The sequence below is a fragment of the Nematostella vectensis genome, chromosome 12 (genome assembly GCF_932526225.1).
Source record: "Nematostella vectensis chromosome 12, jaNemVect1.1, whole genome shotgun sequence".
In the NCBI taxonomy this organism is placed as follows: Eukaryota; Metazoa; Cnidaria; class Anthozoa; order Actiniaria; family Edwardsiidae; genus Nematostella; species Nematostella vectensis.
In genome coordinates, this window is record NC_064045.1 from 4,588,631 (window position 1) to 4,612,919 (window position 24,289).

At 41.3% G+C, this 24,289-nt stretch overlaps 5 protein-coding genes across 6 annotated transcripts in view; 2 read left to right on the forward strand and 3 right to left on the reverse strand.

Annotated features, from left to right (window-relative positions):
• LOC116616594 (meiotic recombination protein DMC1/LIM15 homolog) overlaps window positions 1-810 on the forward strand; it is a 36,779-nt gene extending 35,969 nt beyond the window's left edge. The window contains exon 19 of the mRNA XM_048719704.1: window positions 447-810. Coding sequence (XP_048575661.1) covers window positions 447-516 — 70 coding nt within the window. The 3' untranslated portion in view covers window positions 517-810. The remainder of the gene's footprint in view (window positions 1-446) is intronic.
• LOC5509620 (L-xylulose reductase) lies at window positions 539-7,071 on the reverse strand. The gene is made up of 8 exons (XM_001630100.3): window positions 6,938-7,071; window positions 6,475-6,572; window positions 2,375-2,529; window positions 2,236-2,278; window positions 2,058-2,157; window positions 1,930-1,994; window positions 1,320-1,437; window positions 539-924 (listed from the first exon to the last, which is right to left on the reverse strand). Exons 1-8 carry the CDS (start codon window positions 6,987-6,989, stop codon window positions 821-823), a joined length of 735 nt encoding a protein of 244 aa, XP_001630150.1. The 5' UTR covers window positions 6,990-7,071; the 3' UTR covers window positions 539-820.
• A 2,815-nt stretch (window positions 7,072-9,886) lies between these two features.
• On the forward strand, window positions 9,887-11,924 carry LOC116616628. The gene is made up of 4 exons (XM_032378618.2): window positions 9,887-9,963; window positions 10,246-10,304; window positions 10,884-11,077; window positions 11,731-11,924. Exons 2-4 carry the CDS (start codon window positions 10,250-10,252, stop codon window positions 11,842-11,844), a joined length of 363 nt encoding a protein of 120 aa, XP_032234509.2. The 5' UTR covers window positions 9,887-9,963; window positions 10,246-10,249; the 3' UTR covers window positions 11,845-11,924.
• Window positions 11,925-12,287: 363 nt separating this feature from the next.
• On the reverse strand, window positions 12,288-20,416 carry LOC5509630 (protein REDUCED WALL ACETYLATION 1). Of its 2 annotated transcripts, none has more exons than XM_048719416.1 (10): window positions 20,209-20,416; window positions 18,953-19,062; window positions 17,490-17,659; window positions 17,122-17,172; window positions 16,655-16,883; window positions 15,856-16,003; window positions 14,920-14,977; window positions 14,210-14,409; window positions 13,545-13,696; window positions 12,288-13,178 (listed from the first exon to the last, which is right to left on the reverse strand). In XM_048719416.1, the coding sequence occupies exons 2-10, from the start codon at window positions 19,039-19,041 to the stop codon at window positions 12,575-12,577; spliced, it is 1,701 nt and encodes a 566-aa protein (XP_048575373.1). In that variant the 5' UTR covers window positions 19,042-19,062; window positions 20,209-20,416; the 3' UTR covers window positions 12,288-12,574. The 2 variants fall into 2 exon arrangements, with proteins under 2 accessions (XP_048575373.1, XP_001630151.2); XM_001630101.3 differs by having other exon boundaries at window positions 14,920-15,013.
• Window positions 20,417-20,819: 403 nt separating this feature from the next.
• LOC5509626 (nucleolar protein 12) lies at window positions 20,820-24,254 on the reverse strand. Its single transcript, XM_001630102.3, has 6 exons — window positions 24,024-24,254; window positions 23,546-23,651; window positions 23,002-23,050; window positions 22,561-22,712; window positions 21,868-21,953; window positions 20,820-20,965 (listed from the first exon to the last, which is right to left on the reverse strand). The coding sequence occupies exons 1-6, from the start codon at window positions 24,089-24,091 to the stop codon at window positions 20,839-20,841; spliced, it is 588 nt and encodes a 195-aa protein (XP_001630152.1). The 5' UTR covers window positions 24,092-24,254; the 3' UTR covers window positions 20,820-20,838.
• Between the last annotated feature and the right edge of the window lie 35 nt (window positions 24,255-24,289).

Here is a 24,289-nt window from a genome sequence, read left to right on the forward strand (position 1 = left end):
AGCCCGGTGCAAACTGGGGCAAAGAAAATGTCAAAATAAGAAATGGACTTCTGACATCCCCTTTATCTCGTGGTCAGTGGAGCAAGAATTCGCCAGCAATGTTGGCTGGTGCTGGCATAGTTTGCACAGGGCTTAAGAGTTGTCACAAGGGGTTCCTTACTCCAGTCCTGTAGCAGGCCTCAAAATATATAATATAATTTTACAAAATATTGGTTGTACACAGTCCCTACCCCAGTACCCCACCCCGTACTATGGCCCTGTACTCCAAGATGTAGATATGACCATGATGCCCACTGTTGGGGACTGCTGGGTGTTCAATTACATGGTGGATTGATATGATGATTGAGTTTGATGGGAGACACATTGCAGCAATGCACGGCATGCTTTGGAAGCCCCCAATTCGATCAAAACTCGCAAATAAGAACTTTAATTGTACTTTTTGCCAGCCCTGACCTGCCTGAGAACGAAGCCACATTTGCAGTGACACCAGGTGGAATAGCAGATGCCAAGGAGTAAAAAACAAGACACCAACATTATATTGGATTTATATACAATTATATTGTAAAGACTGTTTTTCATGTATAATTAATGGTGAGAGAAGAGGTCTGTTTTCGTAAGCATTTTTAAAAAATATACACCTACATTTTGATATGGAAAACCTTAGTTCCAGAAATAAGATCCCAACCCCAATAGACGGAATTTTAAAGGACCCCAAATATCCTTAGAATCTATAGTTTTCTTATTTCAGAATACATTCATGTAAAATAAGTGCTTTTCATAAAATAAATTTGATCATAATTCAATGAAAAATTGGAATAACTCAGCCTATTAGTTTGCCACCATCGACTGGGAGACATGTTCCATGTATCATAGCAGCCTTGTCACTCAACAGGTACAGAATAGCATCAACTACATCTTGCTCCTCTGGTAATAAAACAGAACTATGTTAAGACCACATGTAGCATGAGACATGCAAGATAATGTAGCATGAAAAAAATTTTTGTTGTGGCAGTACAAAAATGTTCCTGGAATAGTTGAGTAGCATTTCCAGGTCTTTGAATAAGCGACCCCTCTAAGGCTCAAAATATTTATGCCTCCTTTCCCCCCAAAGAGCATCTCTCCCAAAATAATGTAAGAATGAGCAAACAAGCCTTTTTTCTTTAAAAAGACCCTGTTAGATAAGTATTTTTTTTAATTAATCATCACATGCAATATTTTTAAAATAAGCAACCCACTTCAGACTCGCGCTCCTCCCCTTGCAAATGTTTGGGCAACAAGGCTTATGACTGATATGAAATAAAAGTATTTCAGTAACAAACCTGCAAATCGTCCAAGGGGTATACTTGCAAGCATAGGTCCAGCCTTTACTGGATCTGCCCATGCCATCTTGCCCATATCTGTCAGTACCACGGTGGGGTTAACAGAGTTCACCCGTATCTGCATAAAAACAAACAAAAAACATCGAAACAAACAAGATCATCCTTACACTGACAAACTCTCTCCGAAACTGTGTTGGCTGAATTTATGTTAGGAGATCATAGTTTACACAACCAATTCACCATAAGAGGAGAAAGAAAGCTGATGAAATCCACATCTTTGTGGGCGTCATGGTGGTCTGCATAGGTGTAGTGGAATTGTGGAGATGAATCAATGGAAGGATGAAATCCTATGTATGCACTTCTGTGAAAACATAGAGTAGTTTAGCTGAAATGCTAAGCATTAGCCCTTTTTTGGCCCCCCTCTTTTTCTGTCAGAATTCCAAGGCTGTGATTTATCATCAGGCAACAGGACCATTGGCTAGTCAGAGGTGAGTAGGGAGTTAAAACAAGGGGCCTAACTAAAACTGCAATAAACTGGGTGGTGGTGTATTTGAAAAACTTCACATAATTAGCTTGCTAGTGTCAAAGTTTTATTGAGATCTCCACCAACCTTGTGCTTGCCAAGCTCTAGGGCCATGACTTTGGTGATCATGTCCAATGCTGCTTTGCTTGCACCTAAAATAATCACCTTTTAGTGCTCGCCCAATTTTGCAAAACAGAATAATGATGCACACGTACAATATAAGGTATGTTCCATCAATGGTGCTTGAGACGCTTGGCTTGAAACGTTAACAATTGCTCCGCCACTTCCCTGTGCCTTCATTTTTCTTGCCACTGCCTGAAATACGTAACAAAACCTCATGAGTCTACTTTGTGCTTTCAAGATTTCAAATTAAAAAATACACAAGATTGTTACCTGTGCCACAAATAAAGCAGCTTTCACATTGACTCCAAAAACACTAATAACAGAAGGAACAGAACATGAGAATTTGAATGCTCGAGAGTCAGAGTTCTTTTTCCAGTGTGTTCGGTTAAATCACTCTTTAATTTCTTACATATCATAGTCTTCAGGTTCGATGTCTTCAAAAAGATGCAATCTACCCACTCCAGCATTGTTAACAAGTAGATGAATGTCACCTAGGCCTTTTATAAGATCTCTGACATCACTAGTGTTTTGGACGTCAATATGGTGGGTTTGTATAGATGGAGACTGAAACAAAGAAAGTAGCAGTTTAGTTCAGTTTAATTAGCCACATAATGCACACAGGGAATAAACTTCTCGATACTTCAAAAACAAGTGCTTATGTAGTATAAGGGAGGGGAAGGGGACCTAGGGAAACAGGGGTGAGATGACAGGGGAGCTGGGTATCACTTCAGCTTGAGTTATCTACATACAGTCGAAGCTCTCTGAGCAACTGCTCTCGTAAGCGACCAGCTCCGATTATCACCACAATATTGAATCACTGATTGAATTGTCACACAAAGTCTGTAACTCTAAGCCCTCATAAGCGGTGCGGCCGTTCCGTTAATGACCACAATTTCAAATCACCAACTGGAATTTTTTTTTATTTTTAACACATTGACCCCTGAACCGGCCTGTACCGGCTTTGGGAAGTACCCACAACCCAAAAAATTCATAAATTCAAAATAAACACAACAAGATGAAGATACTCAGGTATCAGTCTAAGGGATAAATGGTCTTGCAGATATGCATCCAACCAAGGTGTTGGCATCTACTCTTAAGCCAAATAATAGCACAGGTTCTTTGACAAATCTCAAATCGAACAAGGAGAGAAAAGCAGAATCACCCCTCTCAATAAAACGCTCAAAATACCACACAAGGGAGAGAGATCAGCAAACACAGCTCAAGACACAAATAGATACCTTTATTCTGATCCTCCAGGTACATTTCCTTGGCCTCAAAACACAATGACCATTCCTTGAAGGATTGTACAACCACGAAAATATGTTTACGTATTGCAAAGCATTCTGGGAGATACAGGGGAAAATTCACGAGGGGAGGGCCAGTCAACACTCCTCTCCCCAAAGTCAGATGGTTTTTTATAAGTCTTTTCACCCCAAAGCCAAACAAATCAATTCCAGGCCATACAGACCCAGAATAGCAGTGTAAACAATTTTGGAATCAATTTGGTTTCAGAAAAGACAGCATTTAGGAGAGCTGTGGTGATTCATTAGAAAATTATTTTCTCATCCGGGCAAAGCCAAACAAGAAAAAATCATCATGAATCCACCTTTGCTTGCAAATATCCATAAGCAAAGCACTCAATTATGCCCCAAAAGACTTCATGATGTCCTGAGACACTCCCATAATATGCTCATAGCTGTATTTTTGATGAAAAATACAAGCAACCATCAACTTGTGCTGGCTTCAGCACATCGACGAGGGATTAAAGGTGGGGCCCGCAAAGCACTGTTGGAAAGCTTGGATACCGCTGACTAGGTGCAGCTGTGTTTGACTTTGACGGGCTGTATAAAACTCAGAATAGGGGGGGAGGTATCTGTTTTCAGTCTGTTTTTTGTAAATTCAGCTCCAAAAAAGCCAGGAGTCAATGGGTTAATCAACCACCCCTAGATTTTAATCAAAATAACTAGACCTTTTTAGACTTGTGCTGTGACATACACCAGTGGATTGGATCACATATATGCCATTTCTAGCAAGTGAATATCTTTAACCTAGAAAATAGAATTTTTTTTACTTGGACATGACTGGACTCATTGATAGGGATGATATGCATAGCTTTTTTAGAAAAAAATGCCCAAGAAAACATCAGATTCAGGCAAGGTTTTGTGATAAGATTACTTTAACGGTGAATATACAGGAAAAGTACCAAAAGTGGGTTGACACTGCTGCTTTGAATTTATAAAGGCAAATATTTTTATAGAATTTGGGCTCCCTGTGGTTTCCCTAATGGTTTTAACATAAGAATTATCTGTTAGAATATCAGCCATAACTTAAAGGAGGCTTGTTTGTATATCAAGCAGAATTTGCCTACACTGTTGTATGCACCTAAGCTTGCGAAAAATGCATTGTTCTCAGGCAGTGAGGCAAGCATGATTTTTAGGGTGTGTTGGTAAACACATTGACCCCTGAACCGGCCTGTACCGGCTTTGGGAAGTACCCACAACCCAAAAAATTCATAAATTCAAAATAAACACAACAAGATGAAGATACTCAGGTATCAGTCTAAGGGATAAATGGTCTTGCAGATATGCATCCAACCAAGGTGTTGGCATCTACTCTTAAGCCAAATAATAGCACAGGTTCTTTGACAAATCTCAAATCGAACAAGGAGTGAAAAGCAGAATCACCCCTCTCAATAAAACGCTCAAAATACCACACAAGGGAGAGAGATCAGCAAACACAGCTCAAGACACAAATAGATACCTTTATTCTGATCCTCCAGGTACATTTCCTTGGCCTCAAAACACAATGACCATTCCTTGAAGGATTGTACAACCACGAAAATATGTTTACGTATTGCAAAGCATTCTGGGAGATCCAGGGGAAAATTCACGAGGGGAGGGCCAGTCAACACTCCTCTCCCCAAAGTCAGATGGTTTTTTATAAGTCTTTTCACCCCAAAGCCAAACAAATCAATTCCAGGCCATACAGACCCAGAATAGCAGTGTAAACAATTTTGGAATCAATTTGGTTTCAGAAAAGACAGCATTTAGGAGAGCTGTGGTGATTCATTAGAAAATTATTTTCTCATCCGGGCAAAGCCAAACAAGAAAAAATCATCATGAATCCACCTTTGCTTGCAAATATCCATAAGCAAAGCACTCAATTATGCCCCAAAAGACTTCATGATGTCCTGAGACACTCCCATAATATGCTCATAGCTGTATTTTTGATGAAAAATACAAGCAACCATCAACTTGTGCTGGCTTCAGCACATCGACGAGGAATTAAAAGTGGGGACCGCAAAGCACTGTTGGAAAGCTTGGATACCGCTGACTAGGTGCAGCTGTGTTTGACTTTGACGGGCTGTATAAAACTCAGAATAGGGGGGGAGGTATCTGTTTTCAGTCTGTTTTTTGTAAATTCAGCTCCAAAAAAGCCAGGAGTCAATGGGTTAAGCTCTCGTAAGCAACCACAATGATTTTTGGCTTTACAACATCAGTCAGCACCTGATAAACATCATATCCAATGCATGCTGAAATCACATATAAAGCAGAAATATTGTAATGTTTCACAAAAGCTGCCTTTCCAGTAGGCAAACATTAAAGAATTTTATAATTACAATTTTCTAACTTTCAACCATGGGATTGACATTTCTTTGTCTCCAGAAAATGTATAAATGCAAGGAATCTGTAGTCCATTGCCAGCTCCACGATTTATCCTTTTTTCAGTTACAATAGCCATCCACTTGTTTGTTGCACGCTTTAGAAATCGGCTAACAAAAGAAGCCATGCGATAGTCGTAGAAAGACGCAGAAAATATTCTCATGAAGAAAAGCTCAAGTCGTCGATATAAACGAGCATAACAAGCTACTTTGCGTAAAATTAATTGCTATTAAATAAAACAACTCACTCTCATGATAAGTCAAATACCCATTTTTGAAATCAAGCAATAAAACAAAATATTACAGATTTGTTATTATTACGATAACTTTTAGATTCCATTTTAATTAAGCTCCCGTAAGCGACCAGCTCCATTAACAACCACAATTTTCAGTTCCCAAGGTGGTCGCTTACGAGAGCTTCAACTGTACATCAACAAGGGAGAGGCAATATTAGCTAGGGATAGTAAGGGAGTATGTTATATTACCCCAGTTTCAAGTGATGAAAAACTCAAATAATTAGCGGTGGGTAGATTGTTGTTAACATACATCTGTATAAAAAAGAGGGTAGAGTGTCTGTTTTTGTACCTCAGGGAGGAGGGAATTAGTATTGTTTTACCTTTGTGGGGGAGGGGAGGGTGGTTGTTGCTGTACCTCACATGAAAAGTGGAGAGGAAGGGGCTGAAGAAGCTCGGCTTCTAATGAGGGAGGGGAGGGTGTGGATGTGTTGCATCCAAGCTTTTAATAAGGGAGGGGAGGCATGGATGTTGTTGTACCTAAGTTTCTAATAAGGGAGAGGAGGATGAGTGTTATTGCACCTTGGCTTCTAATGAGGGATAAGAGGGTGTTACCTCAGCTTTGAGTGAGTCTAGGTCAGATTGTGTCCGTGATAATGCCACAACATCTGCACCACACTTCACAAGAGCCTTAGCAGTGCAGCGGCCAATTCCTTCAAGTTTAAAAAAGGCATTACTACAAAGTTATACAGAAGTTGAGAGGAGGGAATCTAGTTATTGTGAGAGCCATGTTTGGTTTTCGCGTGAACCGTCACAAATGGTGACGTGATTCACCCTCCCCCCCACCCTCCTCTCTCAAAAGTCAACATCTCAGTAAAGCTAAAGCTTCTCAATTATATACCACGTTCACATAATGACTAAATTTGAAAAGAATATTCATTAATTGATTTATTAGATTTATATAGAATACGGAGTCGACTTCCAAGTGAAATTTGGCAAATGCGCGGGTATCTTCGATCTTTATTTCAATCGATCCTATTAACATCGACTCAGCCTAATCCTGGATCATGGTACTTACCCTTTCCGGCGCCCGTGACAAGAGCTCTTTTTCCAGAAAAACTGATTTCCATGTTACTTTTTAGACGAGAGAGAGTGAGAACAACTCGAATACTTGAACAAATGCTCGTTCTGATAGGGACTGGTACCTATTACACAGGTATCCCATAAATGATCTGGAAATATTTCCCATTCTTTTATTTGCTCAATTTGTTTTCGGGGCAAGGGGGTGTGGGGAGGTTCATTTCGCCTGGAAACAAGGCAGAGAAAGAGGGTGAGAGTTTGACTTTTGTGAGACATTCAAAGGGGCAGACTATTTGATATCTATCTGTGTGTCGGTATAGAATCTTATATAGTGTCAAATTTTAATTAAACTCATCGTCAGATAAGTTGGGGTTAGGTATCGGAGCGCGTACTGGTCGCCCGACCAAGCGCTACCCAGGGAACCATGGCAACCGGGCCACAGCTCCCTGCCACAAGGGATACCCTTCACACTGATTTCTCAGTGGAATATACTTACCATAAGCTTTGGGAGGGTGGGTGGGGACTAAAAAGACACATAAATAATGTACTTTGGGCTACACCGCCCGTAATACAGTCAACTCCTCGCTCCTACGGACAACCCCTGCGAAACAATAATTCGTTGTTCCGAATAGGAAGTGTCCCTTTATTTATAACGGGATAATATTTTCACTCACTTCTCTGTGATTCGGTCTCGTCGGGGATTGTATTTCTGTTCCGTAAAAAAGGAGAAGCCAATAATAAGAACGAGGTATCCGTGAAAGCTGAATTGGCTACTGGGGGGGGGGGCCTTGGGCTTTCTTTTTTTATTGTTTTCATTGTATCTTTTCATTCCAAAATCGTTACAAAGGTAAAATAATGACGAAAATTTTTGGTTCAAACCAAAAAGCTAGATCTGCCCTTGTCTAGTACCCCTCGGCTCCCAGTTTTACTACTTCCCCTCGCATTTGACTAGTACGTGGTTTTGCCTCCCGGACTGATGATAAACCTTGTGAGTGCTAGAACACATGTAAGTCTGCTTTGCATGTCAAAGAGCTTTTTGAAATATCCTATTCATTATTTACCGTAAATCATTTACATTTATGTGCTGCACGTATTTCTTTGTCCCTTTGTTATTTTCTCGTATTTTATTACCTTAGTCACTTCTCTCACAACCAGAACGCAGACCCTTTACTTTATTTGCCTTTCTCGTTTTTTGCCCGCTACCCTACCTACATTCCCTTATCATTATCCGCCAGGCCCGTAGCCAGGGGGGGTTCGGGGGATTCGGACTGAAGGTCTGCTCTGATGAAGGAAAAATGAGTACCAATGCGAACTAGGGCAAGCTTCCTTAGAGAAAAGGTCCGCTTCCGGGGGAGGGACTCCCTATACCGAGATGACGGGGATGCTCCTAGTACCTTTTAGGGGTAAAAATCAAGTTTTTTTTTAATCGCTGGCATTTTTTTGTGACCGACCTTTTAGGGGTCAGAACAAGCTGATATTAAAAAAAAAATTAATGAAATGGACAACGGGAGGTTGAGAAAAAGACTTGCAGTAAAATGTTGTAATCTGCGGCAATAAAAGTAGTTTAAAAGTCTATATTTTGTTCGTACCTTTTAGGGGTAAAAATGAAATTCCCTTCGAGCATCCCCGTCATTATAATATTGGAGTCCCCCCCCCGGGGGGTACGAATTAGCCAACAATGGGAGTTGACTGGATGTATCAATCCCTTTTCCAGGACCTAGAGTCAAAAGGACATATGAAAGGATATGAAATGAGCTGGGATCTACCTCACAGGAAATTTAATAACTGAGCTTGCTCCCACATACAGCCATTGTTTCTACTCATCAAACGTCGCACTTCTGTTTCTATCGTGTCCTAACCTTAAAAAGGATATCTGTTCGTTTAACCCTTCAAAGACTGAGCAAGAGGAGAGATAAAAAAAACGGAACAAAATAAATCAGAGAGAGAGAGAGAGGGGGGGGGGGGGGAGAGGGGGGGCGGAGATAAACCGATAGACCGCGGCCTGAGAAACACGAACGTTTTTATCCCTGCAGATGGTGGATTGTTTTTTTTTATTCGGTCGCTATTTTGGTTTCGAAGCCACGCGCGGTCCCGCCGGCAAGAAGAGGCTAAAATGGAGGTTCTATAAAGGTTTAACCATGTCGAGGTGTCTGTCCGTTGACATTTGACGAGGTTTTTGGACTCCCAGACATTTTTCTTCAGATAATAATTTCACCTTGAGAGCCATTTTTGAGGCTCTTGTGTAATATGTAAAGAAGACGCCACGAATACTCGACTCTGGTACTCTGGTACGGCAACTTTATTACATTAAAAGCAACAGACGTAAGTACCTCCTTATCCAAATTAGATAAAAAATACATTTTATTCCTTTGTAATTTACGCACCTGCTTGAGCGACTTACAAGCTGATAGGTCGTCTGGTCGTATTCGCGTGCTACAAGCCGACATTAAAACAACAATTTGTACAATTGCCTTTAAAACCACGACGTGTAAGCTCATTGCTAACATTTGCCTGCAAACCGAAAAAAGCTACGTCCATTGTTAGACTCAGATCGGGCCGAAAAAAAAGACTTTCCTGAAAAGAAGTTATGACATCAGACTATTGCTCCCTGTTTTTCTCCCGCCTCCTCCGTCAAACACACCAGTTTGGCCATCTTATGGTGGTTTAGACCCTTTCCTACTCCTCCACATGTCTTTTAATGTCCACAAATGTTCTAAAAATTTTCAATGAGCTTTTAGAGTGACTCGAGATTTGACAAATACAGAATAAAACATGAAAGTCTTCTTGTCGTGTTGTAATTAAAAAGGAGGGTCACGTCTTGAATCCGCCTTAAAAAAATTCTTAAATCAAAGCTAACAAATGGTATGAGTACCTACTTATCCTATAGAAAGCGCGAAATCTCACAATTCACACACAGCTGTTCTCGTTAAATGGTATAAAAGGACGAGAGGTAACTTGCTCACATTCATGAAAAGGAGCAAGCCAACTGCGAAAAGAAAGACTCTGCGATACTAATATCAAGCCGTAAGTAGACTGAATGCTATTCTTTCAAGGTCCCTTTGGCAAACTTGGGCTCAAAGGACAAAACAAGAGATCATATAACGCTCGAATGCTTTCCGAGGAGTTTGGCTGCAGTAAAAAGTCTATTTCTCTCAGCTCTTCAAGGCTCCTGCTGCACTTTCGTGCATCTTTTTTCACTTCGACATTTCGCAAATCGAAACACATTTTTCTGTGCTCCTTTACATAGCATCGTAATAAAAATGGCATTCTCCCTTTGATGTCACTGATGTTGTCTTATGTTTTTAGCAAGATGATCAAGTTGACTTTTCTTGCCTTGTGTCTGGTGCCTTTTGCCTTGGCCCAATGTAAGTAGAAACTCTCACCACAGGTAACCCAAGCCCTGGGCTTCTATTCAAATAAATTATGAGCATTTGTATAGAGTTTCTTACCGATAAAAATAAGTGGGAGATTAAAGAAGAAATCAGGCTTCACTTTGCACTCCTTCGTTTTTTTTTTTGTGATATGTCCTGAGTATTATGGAGCGAGCCATTTTACTCACTCATTCCCCCTTTAATAACAAATACAAAAAGTGAGGAAAAAACGGTGTAGACAACGACGTAGACAACGGTTGACTGAGAATAAGGGTTCGATTCCTGAGAGGAAGTCCGCGCAACATACCACATTCAATGAAGGCAGCAGGCGCCAAAATTAGCCAATCTTGACACAGGGAGGTAGTGACAAAAAATTACAGGGCTTTTCTAAATCTGGGGGACTTTAGCCTCCACAATCATGATGAATTTTTTTCATTCAGGCGCTAGCCCCGCCTAGCAAAGTCCAGAACGGCTGCGAGAGATACCATAGTTTGAAAACATTGTATTGCATTGTTATACATATATATATATCTCATTCAGCAGTCGATTATAATCTGTGCTCACATCTTTCAGGGGATAATAATCCAATTCTGCCAGGTGTTCCCAAGTTTCTAATTAGCGGTGGTTGGCCTATGTGGTGTGGCAATGAAATCAACAACGAGCACCAATGCTTTAAAGATTGTATGAAAGGCAAAGAGATGGAGGTGAAAGACATCGTTGCTGCACTGAGTGGAACAAGCTCCTGTCCGCCAGTAATGCCGGGCTGTGTAAGTACTTTTTCTCGATTTTTCACCCCTGGACGATACAATGGAAGAGGCTGGACAACCACGAATGTGACCGCCTCCAGCAAATACAATTCTAATTAGAATTAGTTTGCGGTGATGCCTTATCTGGCGCGGTTTTTCGTACTTTATTTCGCGGTATCGCGGTTTCTCTAGACTTCGCGGTTTACGGTTATTGACTTATTTATTAAGAGCCAAAAAAAAAGCTACGTCCATTGTTAGTGTTAGACTCAGATCAATTTAGCCTAACAACAACTTCTGTTACCTCCTTCCCTTCCCTCCTCCACCAGCGAAGCAATTCCTATTTATTACCGGTTTTCTAACGACGCCTGCGGAGGAGGCTAAGGAGAATTACAATTTCCATCAAGTCCAGCGCGTACAGAGGGGGATGCGCAGGGCTTGCACCCCCCTTCCCACCTTGGCCGGCAAGATGTTGGTCATTTATTTTTAAAGGATCGTTAAATACTATCCTTTTTCCATATGATACCTTTGACTGTGCACCCCACCTAAGTCAACCCTGGGTATGGGCCTGAATTCCTTATGCTACTAGGCTTTTCGAGAAACCTCAAAAACTAAAAATGGCATCTGCTGTTGTATTGTAATATACTTTACTATGGATATTCTTGATCATTTTTCAGTTTCTTCGATGGAAAGAGCCATCATGCCGATGTATGAAGCAGTGTGAATGCCAAACTCCCCATTGTGGCAACAAAGACTGCCATTTCTGCAGTGAATGGTTTGCAAACGAGTGAGTGACCAAGAACAAGTGAACAAGCACAGTGTATGGCTTGTAATTGACGATTAAAATAAAATAGAGATGAAAAACAAAAAACTCATGCTGTGTCAAATAATCTGCATCAAACGCATAGTATCAGAACAAACTTCAGCGCAGTTTTGATTCCAAAAATAACTATAGCAGAGCCCAAAATTTAGCTCCGCTAAAAAGGAATGAGACAAGTATACAGGGGAAGGGAAAGGAGGTACCACTGGCCCTCATTCTCTGTTTCCAACATCCCTTGAAAACGAAATACTATCAATCACGTGATCAAACGGCGCCAACCCTCATAGCGAACAAGTGAATAAGAGTCGATGGGAGAGCGTGGGGGCGCTTGGGTCAAACGGTCCGTTTTAGATTTTCCGAGGTTTCCTACGCTCGCCCCAAGCTCTTTTAGACCATTTAGATAAACGACAGATGTAGAAGCTGGCCATCTTTATTCTCATATTACTCCAGACTTGTAGCAAAGCCTAAACTTCTTGTGAAAAGGGCTTCTTTAGAGACACTCACCGCAGTTGAGACAGACTTAGAAAAACATGTATCCATCGATTTTATTATGTCCATGAAATAGAGGTTCCCCGTGTATAAGAATATCCGTAAAATAGAGTAATTAAACTGTCCGCAAACGAGAGGTTCCCTAAGCATCAGCGTCCGCAAACGAGAGGTTTCCTAAACATCAATTGTCTGTAAAGTAGTGTTGTAAATCTTTACCAAACATGCGCGGACGTCAGCACGAATGCAAAAAGATAACACGCACCTAACCACAGCGAGCCCAAGATTAAGTTCTTACAAACAACCCGCATGTTCTTGGGGAAAATATAAGAGTTGAAAAACAGAGTCTTGTGAAAAAGAACATAGGACAACGCTACGTAGATGACTGTGGAGAGGAGAAAGTTCAACATAGGGTATCTCGGTATGTAGACAACCTGCTTCTGTGCGTCCGCGATCATATAAATGTGAATCTGCGATAGGTAAGTTTCTAAGGTTATCTTCCCAAGCCAAGCGAAGAGATTCAAGTACGTTTTGCGCAAGTACGGAAAGCAGTTTCTCAACCAAATATATCCCAGGATAGGAATCCAAGAAGTAAACGGGTGTATGACCATATAAGTCTTGCGATCTAGCATCAGAATGTAGTGGGACCACAGGGTGACCGCGCCTAATACGATGAGTGTAATAGCGCCCTTGAGGAGCCAGGCTCGGTGCTTCTCGCGGTCGCTCTCATGTGATCGGTCTAACCAGGATAGGAGGCGCTCTAAGTAGGGGTAGTTGTACGCGCAGAGCATCCCCACCCAGGTAGCGAGGTGGTCCAGTCTGGAGATATCGGACAGTTAGTTGGAGATCGGACAAATTATTATTACTATCAACATCACCGTCACCATCATCATCACCAGCACCAGCACCAGCACCACCAGCACCACCGCCACCGCCACCGCCACCGCCACCGCCACCGCCACCGCCACCGCCACCGCCACCGCCACCGCCACCGCCACCGCCACCGCCACCGCCACCATCACCACCATCACCATAGTCATCATCATCATTTTGAGCCTTGGGACCAAACGGATCTCAAGGCTCAGCCCTTTTAATAGTCTTGGGACCAAACGGATGTCAAGGCTCAACCCTTTTGGTCGTAGCAGGACGCCCCTGGATTCGCCGCCGTATAATCTCGATACTCACGTTGATCGAAAAATCCAGTATCTCAAGTTCCCCTTGACGTTAAGGATGAACTGGAATGGCCAGAATATCTTCCAGGACGCCCCGGGGACGTCAAATATAAGAAGATTAAATACTAAGTAGATGATGAACTTTGCAGCCATTACTTTACGGTTCTGAAACAAAAGTAAAAAAAAAAAAAAAAAAAATAGCGATCGCTCAATTTTGAGATTCAAGACACAACTGGCCTGATAGCCGAGTCTTCCCGATGGGTTATCACGAACTGTGATGTTTTCTAGCATTGGGAATCCTGTGGAAAGGCGTCAGGGCATGAATACGACAGTGCTGAATAACGTATGCGCATGCGCGTTTTCTGGCGAAGACAAAGACAATCGTAGTGTTGAATCGTTTGAGTAAAGGTACGAAAGGCCGACTTCAGTCGCTGTTTTGACTAAGTGTACCGCATTAATACCATACTGTACAAAAGATAACAGATTTGTTTGATAAAGAGGAAGTCATGGAGAAAATTATAGCCTTAGCTTCGCGCTTGTTTTCTTAGCATTCGCCAAAATGTGAAAGTTCGCCGGTAAAAAGCCGCCATTTCAAAACAAAACGGCTGGTTTAACCGCGCGGTACTGGAACTAGTCTTGCGTTTTTCATGAGGAAACCCTCGTACCCAGCTCCCTTACCGCGTTGTGCTGCTTGCCTACCGCCATCATGACGTAGACAGACAGGAACCAATAGGTGTGCATGGCGCAGATGTAGTAACGCACAAACTCGTGATTGGTCACTGCCATCACCATGACAACCAGAAAGTTAAGCCGGAACATCATTTTTAGAAGACGGAAAATGGAATAGTCTTTCTTTATCCAGAAGTACGAGAAGTTACCTGGCAAACAAGCATTGCGTTACTTCCTGTCACGCAGGTAACACGTGGTGCTATGCTACAGAATGTGTTGCGTGATTCGATGTAACGCAAAAAAAGAGAAGTTATCTGGTAAAAAAGGATTGCGTTACTTGGTGTCACGTTAGCGATACGAGATGATATGTCACAGCATGTGTTGCGTGATTCGATATACGTGACTCAAGTAAGAGTGTCATGGTGTCATGGAAACTACTCGCAGGCGTCATGACATGTGAAGGTGGGTTCTCACTTGGACGTAAGCGCAAGCGCAGCGAACGTAATTTTCCGATTCTCACTGGAACGAAAGTGCAAGAGCAAGTGCAAGAGATCGCAACTGCTTGATTTTCTTGCGCTTGTGCTTGTGTTTGACCGATTCTATCTTGTGTTGCGCTTCCGTCTGCGCTTACGCTTGCGCCTGCGCCCTAGTGAGAACCAGCCTTCAAGGCTCACGTTGCGTGACTCGCAGGCGTCACGACATCGTGTGGCGTGACTCACCGAACCCTGTCATCCAGACGTAGGCCCCTATGTAGCACCTGATGGAGTTGAACACTTCCTGTGCATCAAAGTAGTGATACCACACGAACTGAACCTGAAGGCAAGCAAGGGATAGAAAACAAAAAAATCCCCTCCCATCATGCTCTGCTAATGCCTGGTGCACACATATATTTGAGTGTACTGAAGCACTGAAGCAATTCTCTGCCACGTTCACCGACTGAGCAAATTTCCAGATTGAATATTTTTTCAAAGCGGGCATCAAACAGTTTCACTAGTGTGCACCAGGCACAATTGTGAAAAACTGTTTGATGCCCGCTTTGAAAAATTATCCAATCTGGAAATTTGCTCAGTCGGTGAACGTGGCAGAAAATTGCTTTAGTACTTCAGTCAATCAAATATATGACCAAAACACCTTAGCTTTGGAGATTGTGCTTCTAAAAAACCTTGCGGCTTTTTAGCCATTAGACTTGGTATTTATGATAATGTATGTCATTTTTCGTTGTTGTTGTTGTCGTTACGTCCAATGTTTTTCTATTGTTAAGGTTAACATTATGGTAAAAGTATGCTTCATAAATAAATAAAAATAAATAAAAATAAATAATAATATGCCCGCAAATTGATGACCACGTTAGGACGAGTCGCATCTTCAGATAGGTCATTGTCGGATTTAAAAACATCTAATGCCGGGTGCACACTAGTGACATAACGACATAGCGACATGGGCGCACCCTTATGTTCTTATGTTCAATGGAATAGAAAAAAAGGGGTTTACTTTTCTTTTATGTCATTATGTCCATGTCGTTATGTCGGGCTTAACAAACGAACATAAAAGTGCGCGCGCGCCTATGACTTTATGTCACTAGTGTGCACCTGGCATAACCAATGCGTATGTCATAGGAAAAAAACGAAAACTCCGAATAAAAACCAACCCCCCACCTGCATCCATCCCTTCCACTCCTCCGTCTGGTCGCGGTTGAGCAGCTTCTCGGGCGTTTTCCTGACCGTGAACACGAACGCGACCAGCACGAGCACGGAGAATAGAAACACAAACATGTCACGTGAGTACTGCTTGTCCGTCTTGGGCCTGGGAACAGGAAGTGGGCTAGTTAGTAACAGGCGACTTGCGTTAACACGTGAGTTTTTTTTTTATGGCAAACTCGCGCTCAGGCTTTCAGAGGCAAAATAACAACAACAAAAATTTAGCGCTTTCGTATAAGACAGAAAGTTTCTTTGTCAGAAAGGGTTTTTTTCTTTTAAAGATTTTTTTGTCGCTTTCTGGCGAAGGCGCAGCAATTTCTGGGTTTATTTTGGCTTGAATTTGACACTCAAAAACACGTGATCAGTTTGTGCAGGCGCACTGGACATGTCACGCAAGTAAAAGACATGTCGCACAAGTCGTTGAAAAGTCACGCAAGTACTGGACCTTCCACTCGAGTAATGAACCATGTCACGCGATTTACTGACAATTTCGCCGAAGACTACATATTTTACGCGAGTAATGAACATTTCACATTTCACGCTAGTACTAAGCACATAAACGCGAGTACTGATCATGTCACGCAAGTATTGAACATGTCACGCCAGTACTGAACATCTGAACATTTACTATTTTCTGAAATAAGAGAGAGAGAGAGAGAGAGAGAGAGAGAGAGAGAGAGAGAGAGAGAGAGAGTTCTCCACATGTATGTGAAAATAACGACGAGTAATGTATCCAAAAGATAATTTATCTTCTTACCAAATGTGCTGAAAGTCGCAAAGCCAAAAGTACAGCATGATAAACCCAAAGACTGTAGCCTTAGCGAGGAATTCCTCGAGTCGAGGTTGGTCGGGCCCAGTCTCCTTCAGCCACTCGATGAGCGTCTCCCCTTTCTTCAGCCAAGGCTTGGCGTCTTCGGATGACGCAATATGCTGGATGGTCTCGCTGACTTCAGTGGCATCGCCGCGACCGAACCGTGAGACACACGCTGTTGACAAAGGGGGGTCGTGTTGAATGAGGGATGTCAAATACACCGAAAAGTTTATGCATGGCATTGTCTGAAACAGTCGAGGCCAATGTAGCGAATTAGAGAACGAGGTAAAACAATGGAAGGGAACAGTGCTATATAACTCTCTCCCCTTCCCCCCACACAGGCTCTTATGAGCTTCTGATCAGCAAGGAGCTACCGTATCGTACGTGAGATCAAAAGAGTTGATTTTACTTACGAGCTTTTGTCGGCGTCACGGGGTTGAGGGAAACCAATCCCTCTTCTTTGTCTGCCAAAAAAGGGTAAAACCTGTTTGATATACTTGAATGCAAATAAAACTTTGTAGGTTCTGAGAACCCGCTTTTTATGGCGAATGCTAGGAGTCGGCTTAGAAAAAAGGTTTAGAACATTACATGTACCAGGTTTTGAAGTGACTTTAAATTTGTTACATGGGCCGCCATTTTTCATAAAACGCGCGATTTTGCGCATGGTGTTGCTTTGCTAACAGCGAAGAACATGGTTCGTGTAGAAAGATTAATGACAAAAAAAAATAAACTTTCCATTCACACAGCCCCCTCGTCCCATCCCTCCTGCACCGTATTTTACCTTCGTGTGGACTGTCAGGGACTGGGTCCGACTCTGCGTCTTTAGGCTCTTTGCTCTTCCACTTTTCTCGCAATGCGAGCATGCGCAGTATAAGCCAACCGGTTGCCATAGTGATCCAGAGACAGAATAGAGCCTTTTGGTGGATGGTGATTGGGCGAACGGGGGAAATCCTGCACAAGACAAGAGGTGCCGTGTGTCCGTAAGTAGCGCAAAAAACATTGCTGGCCAAAAGGGCGAGATATTGCTGGCCAGAAGGGCGAGATATTGCTGGCCAGAAGGGCGAGATATTGCTGGCCAAAAGGGCGAGATATTGCGGGCCAGAAGGGCGAGATATTGCTGGCCAAAAGGGCGAGACATTGCTGGCCAAAAGGGCGAGACATTGCTGGCCAAAAGGGCGAGAATTTCTGGCCAAAAGGGCGAGATATTGCTGGCCAAAAGACATTGCTGGCCAAAAGGGCGAGGTATTGCTGGCCAAAAGGGCGAGATATTGCTGGCCAAAAGGGCGAGATAGTGCTGGCCAGAAGGGCGAGATATTGCTGGCCAAAAGGGCAAGATATTGCTGGCCAAAAGGGCGAGATATTGCTGGCCAGAAGGGCGAGATATTGCTGGCCAAAAGGGCGAGATATTGCTGGCCAAAAGGGCGAGATATTGCTAACCAAAAGGGCGAGAATTGCTGGCCAAAAGGGCGAGACATTGCTGGCAGAAGGGCGAGACATTGCTGGCAGAAGGGCGAGACATTGCTGGCCCAGCAATGTTGGTGCTGTTTGCACACTATGTTGAAAGATGCTGTGAAGTAGTTCGACAACATTTCCTTTGTCTTGTTGTCACTGGCGTCAGCAATGTTGTCTGCTATTGACACGTTTGCACGAGGCTTTACGCTGCGAAGCGCGCTACCGTGGCTACCTTGGCAGACTTGAAAATAAGTCAATAAAAATACAAAATACGTACGATCTTATTGACATAAGCTTCACTTAGACAACATAGCCATCTAGCGTCGCAAAGATAGATTCAATGCGCTTTAGAACAATTGGCGGACTGAAACTTATGAAACTTATGAAATTTATGAAGTTCGTAACAAAATGTTACCAGAAAATTCCTCAAATACTTACAGCCTTAAAATAGCCCATTACCGAATTATGCTCGACTTGTCTAAAAGAAAAGCTTCAAGTCGAGGCCCTGTGTTGAAACAGTAAATGTAACAGAATGGGTACAGGGCCTCGATTTACATCTTTTCTTTAAAAGCAGTGAAGGGTAACTCGGAAATGGGCTATTGAACCAAGCTTTGAATTTAACTTAAACATTAACACCACACTATGCATCATGGGAAGGTAGGTTCAAGGTATTTTGCAAAGGAACATGGGATGGATCAAGAATGAGGAAATACAACACTCTTGGCCATTCCCATTATGCCTTGCAGGCTAATCAGCTACTCGCTAGAGGGTTTAGGCCTGGGGCTAGCTTACCATCCGTAAGTCTCGACGTTGCTAAGGTAGATGCTGCGTTTCCTGTAATCAAGTTTTCCTGGATCATCCGTAGTCAAGGCTCCGCCCATTCTGATGCGTATGGCAGAGTCCTAATGATAAAAGATTCACTAAGTTGCCATGAAAAGTTTTTTTTTAAATTGTGAATTCCCTTATGAATTCCCTTATCATGGGCGTACTCCTGTAAGTTTAAGTCTCTTTGACAATGCGACGCGCGCTATCGTGGCCACCTTGACAGTTTTGTGAAGTAAACCAATAAGGATGCGAGAAACGTGTTATCTGATACGACGCACGCTACCGTGGTCACCTTGACAGTATTGTTAAATAAGCCAATAAGGATGCGAGAAATGTGTTATCTGATACAACGCGCGCTACCGTGGCCACCTTGAAATTTTTGTGAAGTAAGCCAATAAGGATGCGAGAAACGTGTTATCTGATACGACGCGCGCTACCGTGGCCACCTTGACAGTTTTGTGAAGTAAGCCAATAAGGATGCAAGAAACCTGCTATCTGATTGACATGAGTTTCATTAGCCAGCCAGCGAGGCAAAAAAAATCTTATTGCTCATCAGTGCATGATCAAATACTCCTATATAGAGTGTTTTTCAAAAACCCGTAAAATACTATTAAGTTTATTTAGTACTAATACCCTGGAATGCCTTTGTTCTCTTTTGTTCCGGCTTGAATATTACACTTTAATAATTACATTTTGTTGCACGGGATTTTGAAAACCAGTCTATGAGGCTTTTGGCAAGTAAAACTGTGGTTCTTGCATGCTAATTGACTAGCAAACATTTTACTGGTGGCCACAGTGCGGTAAAATCCAGTTGTCTGGTTAAGAGAACAATAAATCATTACGGTCCAGTGCAGCGGCCCCACGTAAAACCGCTTAAAATTTTGACAAAAACAGAAATACTCGCGTTATATTATTCCGACTGCATTCTCAAAATTTCATTTCCTTTCTCGCGAAATCGCGTAGCCGTGCTGTGATGTTAATGCGACCTGGGATTTCGTATAGCTACTTTTCGGAAACGATTAGGGATCAAATGAAGCGAGAGATAACACAAAAAACAGGGGGCGCTGAACAGCACCGGGTGTCAATCCAAGTATTGTTTAATGTTTGTAACAATGTATTATCATGGACAATTTATAAAGCATCATAAAAACAATCGATAGAAATAGTCAAAACGTCAAAACAAATGATAAATACACAACAAAATACAATTGGAAATTACTCACGTTTTCGGTTGGTGAAATCCCGTCGAAATAGCAGGTGTTAGAAAATTCAACCAAGGGTTTTTAAAAATCACACTATTTAATTCCATGTAGAAATCCAAATTTCAAACCAAATTTTCGCACTACAAGAGCGAACAGTCTGATGTGATGCGTCATGTTATGAAGTAAAAACATATAAATAACAAATTACGATTTTCAGTCAGAAACACAGACTTTCGATAAATGGAATTACCCTTTTAAAATATAAGATCACATTATTGAAAAGGAGGGATTTTTCTACGTTCGGATATTGATAAAAGTTAAGCTTTTCAGTCTGGCATGAATTTTTTTCCTGCTACTGGTACCAGGTTCATGTGTTTTACCGGTGGCTCATAGTCATTTCTCGCCTCCTTTTAGTAACAGTGTAAAATTGGACATGCTTTTATGCTAAAATATTTACATTATGAGGGAAAAACACTCTTTGTAAAACTGGTGCAAAAATAAACAATATTTGTGTGTAAAAAAATCGCACCGAAATTTTAAAAAAAGGTGAGGAGGTGCAAAAATATCTGCGCACAGAAAAATACTCCTTCGATAATATACTGAAGATATGTTTTTGAAGACGAAAAAAGATGTCAAACATGAAGCATTTTATTACTTCAATTTTTTTCTTTTCTTTGGATTTCTGCTATCATTATTCTGACTAGAATTCGGTTTCTTGGTAAACTTCGATTTATTTTTGTTGACTTTCCCTCTGGGCTTGAACTTGCTCTTGTTATTTCTGTTGAAGTGTATTAGGGATTAAAAAATCGCAAATATGGGGTCGCAGTATGGATTAAATCCACTTGCAAAAGAAAAAGCCAACAAAACAAACACAGAAACGCTGCTACTGTTTGTACACGGGAAGTGCTGTGAATTAGTCCGCCAACCTTTTATCTTTATTGCTGGCCAAAAGGGCGAGACATTGCTGACCAGAAGGGCAAGACATTGGTGGCTTAAACAGTGAAACTTTCTGGCCCAGCAATGTTGGTGCTGTTTGAACACAGTGTTGAAAGATGCTATTCAACCAGGCAATACGGTTTTCAGAAATGCTGACGCTTTTTAAATGGTAAACATAGAACAATGCCAACATTTTTGGAAAAAGCTCACAGCATTGTTGGGTCCAGCAACGTTGTGTCTTTTATACAGCAATTTGCAGCCCATAGCCGTAACAGGCCTTGAATTATTGGGGGGGCACGATACAGAAACATTAAGAAAATATTGGGGGGCACAGCTACGCCCATTCTGGTCACTTCCTTATAATTTTGGAAAACGTCAGGAATTTTTATATGATAGTGGCAGGTGTTGGGAAAACTTTAGCTAGAAAAATGCGCAGCGGCCTTGTGGGATACTGTTGTTTGGGTTTTGAAATGTCTTAATATTTTTGTAGATATATTTATGTTGTGGTTTGAAATGCTTCTTGGTTTGAAATTGTTAAAACCAGTTTGAAAAAAATTCAAACCATGCCACATTTGTTGTGGTTTGAAATGCTTCTTGGTTTGAATTTTTTTCAAACTGGTTTTAACAATTTCAAACCAAGAAGCATTTCAAACCACAACATTTACCATTCCCTGTAACCAGCCTAGAATATGCACATCAATGAAATGCACTCAAATTAAGCAGGAATCAGCAAATTCAGCTTACCTGTATTGGTTTGAGTCTGTCTTTTTCTGATCCTCACTTGTTTTAGGCTTGATACTTGGCACTTTAGCTTGAATGGATTCTAGACCCTAGAAAATAATTGAAATAGGTTGATCATCTCTTCATGTCTCAGACTGGTAGCCAGGGTTTTTGAACAGGCTGGTTTGTTTTTCCAATTTGGTGACACAACTAATTTTGATATACCCTGACTATCCCCTCATAGAACATCCATCAATCGACACTTCAATGCCCAACTTAACCAGATGTACCTGATAGTTATTATTTACAACAAACATCAAGTCAGAAGTCTTATCTTTTAAGCTGATCTTCAAGGTAAATGGTGTGGTTTGTCTGAACACTGTAAACTCCCATCGACTATAGCCCAAAATAACAAAATTACTCCTATTCAAATACCATCTATCTTCTCTCATTTGGCCTTCACTATCTAAAGAATTCTTTAGAATTCTTGGGCTTATCTGCTAGGCTATTTGGATCTACATTTACATTTGTTTTACTGTACTGTGAAGTTTTTTGTAGCTTTATTTCTTTTACACTAGAGTTGCATTGTGCCAGAAATAGAAGCACTACCAAAAAAGCACTAAAACTTCATAGTAAATAAAAATAAGAGCATGTCCAAGGCAAGGAAATGCTGGCCCACTAAAATGGTGTACTTCATGGCAGTCTATATTTGCATACCTTATTTGGTCCTATTGTTGTCAAGCCTCCATCTAAGTCAACATCAGTTATACTGGTAACTGTGACGACATGTTCAGGGTGATCGTATGTTGTATCAACAGCTAGACTGCTGGCACCATCTTCATCATCTCCAGCATCTGACTGTAGAGCCTCTAAATGGTTCAAGATCTACACTGTTATAACTATAAAATACATTCAAGGAAAACATAGATAGAGCTCAGATGCTGTCTTTTTCTATTGAAAAACTGCCAAACCCTTCTTGCACATTTGATTCGCTTGCTCTAACCCTGCTATTACTATTACTGTGTGCTTTAGTGGCTGAATGTATTCTCTCTTTCTAAGACGATCTGTGAAGGTACATATCCCCCCTCACCCTCTGTCAAATTCACCTATGTCCATATATTAAGTAGAAGTCTTGGTACAACCTAGCATACACCTTACCTAGCTGCTCTGTTTGTTTTCTCATTTCGTCAAGCATCTTTCTTTTATTCTGTTAAAAAGAACATGAATCAGGAAAAAGTTCAAATCTGGTAAAAGGCAGCTATTAACCCATTTCACAGACCTGTTTTTTTTTTTCAGAAGCTGAAATGTGTGTTTCACAGCTTTCGAAACTGATTTATGGTAATAAGGCTATGGGTGAGTATTTTGGCCATTGGTACTGGGTAACTACAGTAGAACGCCGCTAATTATGAAGGGAAGCAAAAACCAGTTCAGGTTAGTGGGGAATTCAAGTTAGCAGAGTAAAAATGACTCAAAATTAGGTCCAAGGGAAATTGAACTTAGTTCGAGTTAGCAGGAAATTCAAGTTAGCCGAGTTCTACAGTAGTTAGCGGGGTTCTACTGTATGTTTAACATAATATTCTATACAAAAATACAAATTAAGAAATTTCAAGCAATGTTTTTTTTGTGAAGCTGCCTCTTTTAAGAGAGGAGGGAGAATTAAAATCTTGATTTCAAAGGTGTATAGGTTGGCTATAATATGTACCTCTGCTCTAACTTCTATCATTTTCTCTCTTGATTTGGTTTGCAGTTCTTCCTGGGCTTTTTTTCTCCTTTCATTTTTGCGCTTACGAAAACCAAGCAAATATTCCCTGGAATCGAAAGAAAGGATTGTGTGTACATCTCAGGAATATATCTCCTTATTCAAATAGACAAGGGATTCACAGTCCCAAACGAAGAGTTCCAGGTTGTGACACCTTTGAAAAAATCCCAAGTTGAATTGACCTCGGTTCGAACCCCTTGCTTGAGAAGCGAAAAGCGTACCACTAAGCTATCGCGCCACTCTCTCTTTTCCAAAAGACTAGACAGTTCCTCTTAGCCAACACAAACCACACATCCAAATCAACGACCACGAGAAAATGCATGGCCCATTTAAGCATAAAAATGACTTTCTGATTCAAAGGAAAAGAGCCGAGAGTAAATAAGAGTATTTGCTTCACAAATATGCATGATTTCTATTTTACCTTCTAGATTCCTCGTCGAAAACAACAATTTTTTTATCTTTTCTTCCAAACTTCTTTCCTTTCGCCATTTTGGATTTTTGTGAATAACCGCGTGTATGTTACCACTGGCTCATAAAATTATATTGTTGAAAAAGTTCGCTGAAGGAGTCATCAAAGGAGTCCTCAAAAAAGTCATCAAAGAATTCAAAGAAGTCACCAAAGAGGATTGCGCAAAACTTAAAGATGTTTAATCTAAAAATTATCAATGCTAAAATATTAAATGAAAC

Coding starts and splice junctions, on each gene's coding strand:
- LOC116616628 (XM_032378618.2), top strand. CDS start 10,250: ATGATCAAGTTGACTTTTCTTGCCTTGTGTCTGGTGCCTTTTGCCTTG. Junction 10,305..10,883: donor GCCTTTTGCCTTGGCCCAAT/GTAAGTAGAAAC, acceptor CACATCTTTCAG/GGGATAATAATCCAATTCTG. Junction 11,078..11,730: donor CGCCAGTAATGCCGGGCTGT/GTAAGTACTTTT, acceptor ATCATTTTTCAG/TTTCTTCGATGGAAAGAGCC.
- LOC5509626 (XM_001630102.3), bottom strand. CDS start 24,091: ATGGCGAAAGGAAAGAAGTTTGGAAGAAAAGATAAAAAAATTGTTGTT. Junction 23,652..24,023: donor TTCGACGAGGAATCTAGAAG/GTAAAATAGAAA, acceptor TTTCGATTCCAG/GGAATATTTGCTTGGTTTTC. Junction 20,966..21,867: donor ACAGACTCAAACCAATACAG/GTAAGCTGAATT, acceptor ACACTTCAACAG/AAATAACAAGAGCAAGTTCA.
- LOC5509630 (XM_001630101.3), bottom strand. CDS start 19,041: ATGGGCGGAGCCTTGACTACGGATGATCCAGGAAAACTTGATTACAGG. Junction 15,014..15,855: donor AGTGGAAGGGATGGATGCAG/GTGGGGGGTTGG, acceptor GCTTGCCTTCAG/GTTCAGTTCGTGTGGTATCA. Junction 13,697..14,209: donor TAGGCAAGCAGCACAACGCG/GTAAGGGAGCTG, acceptor CTTTTGTTTCAG/AACCGTAAAGTAATGGCTGC.
- LOC5509620 (XM_001630100.3), bottom strand. CDS start 6,989: ATGGAAATCAGTTTTTCTGGAAAAAGAGCTCTTGTCACGGGCGCCGGA. Junction 2,279..2,374: donor GAACCTGAAGACTATGATAT/GTAAGAAATTAA, acceptor TTCTGTTATTAG/TGTTTTTGGAGTCAATGTGA. Junction 1,995..2,057: donor GATGGAACATACCTTATATT/GTACGTGTGCAT, acceptor TGATTATTTTAG/GTGCAAGCAAAGCAGCATTG.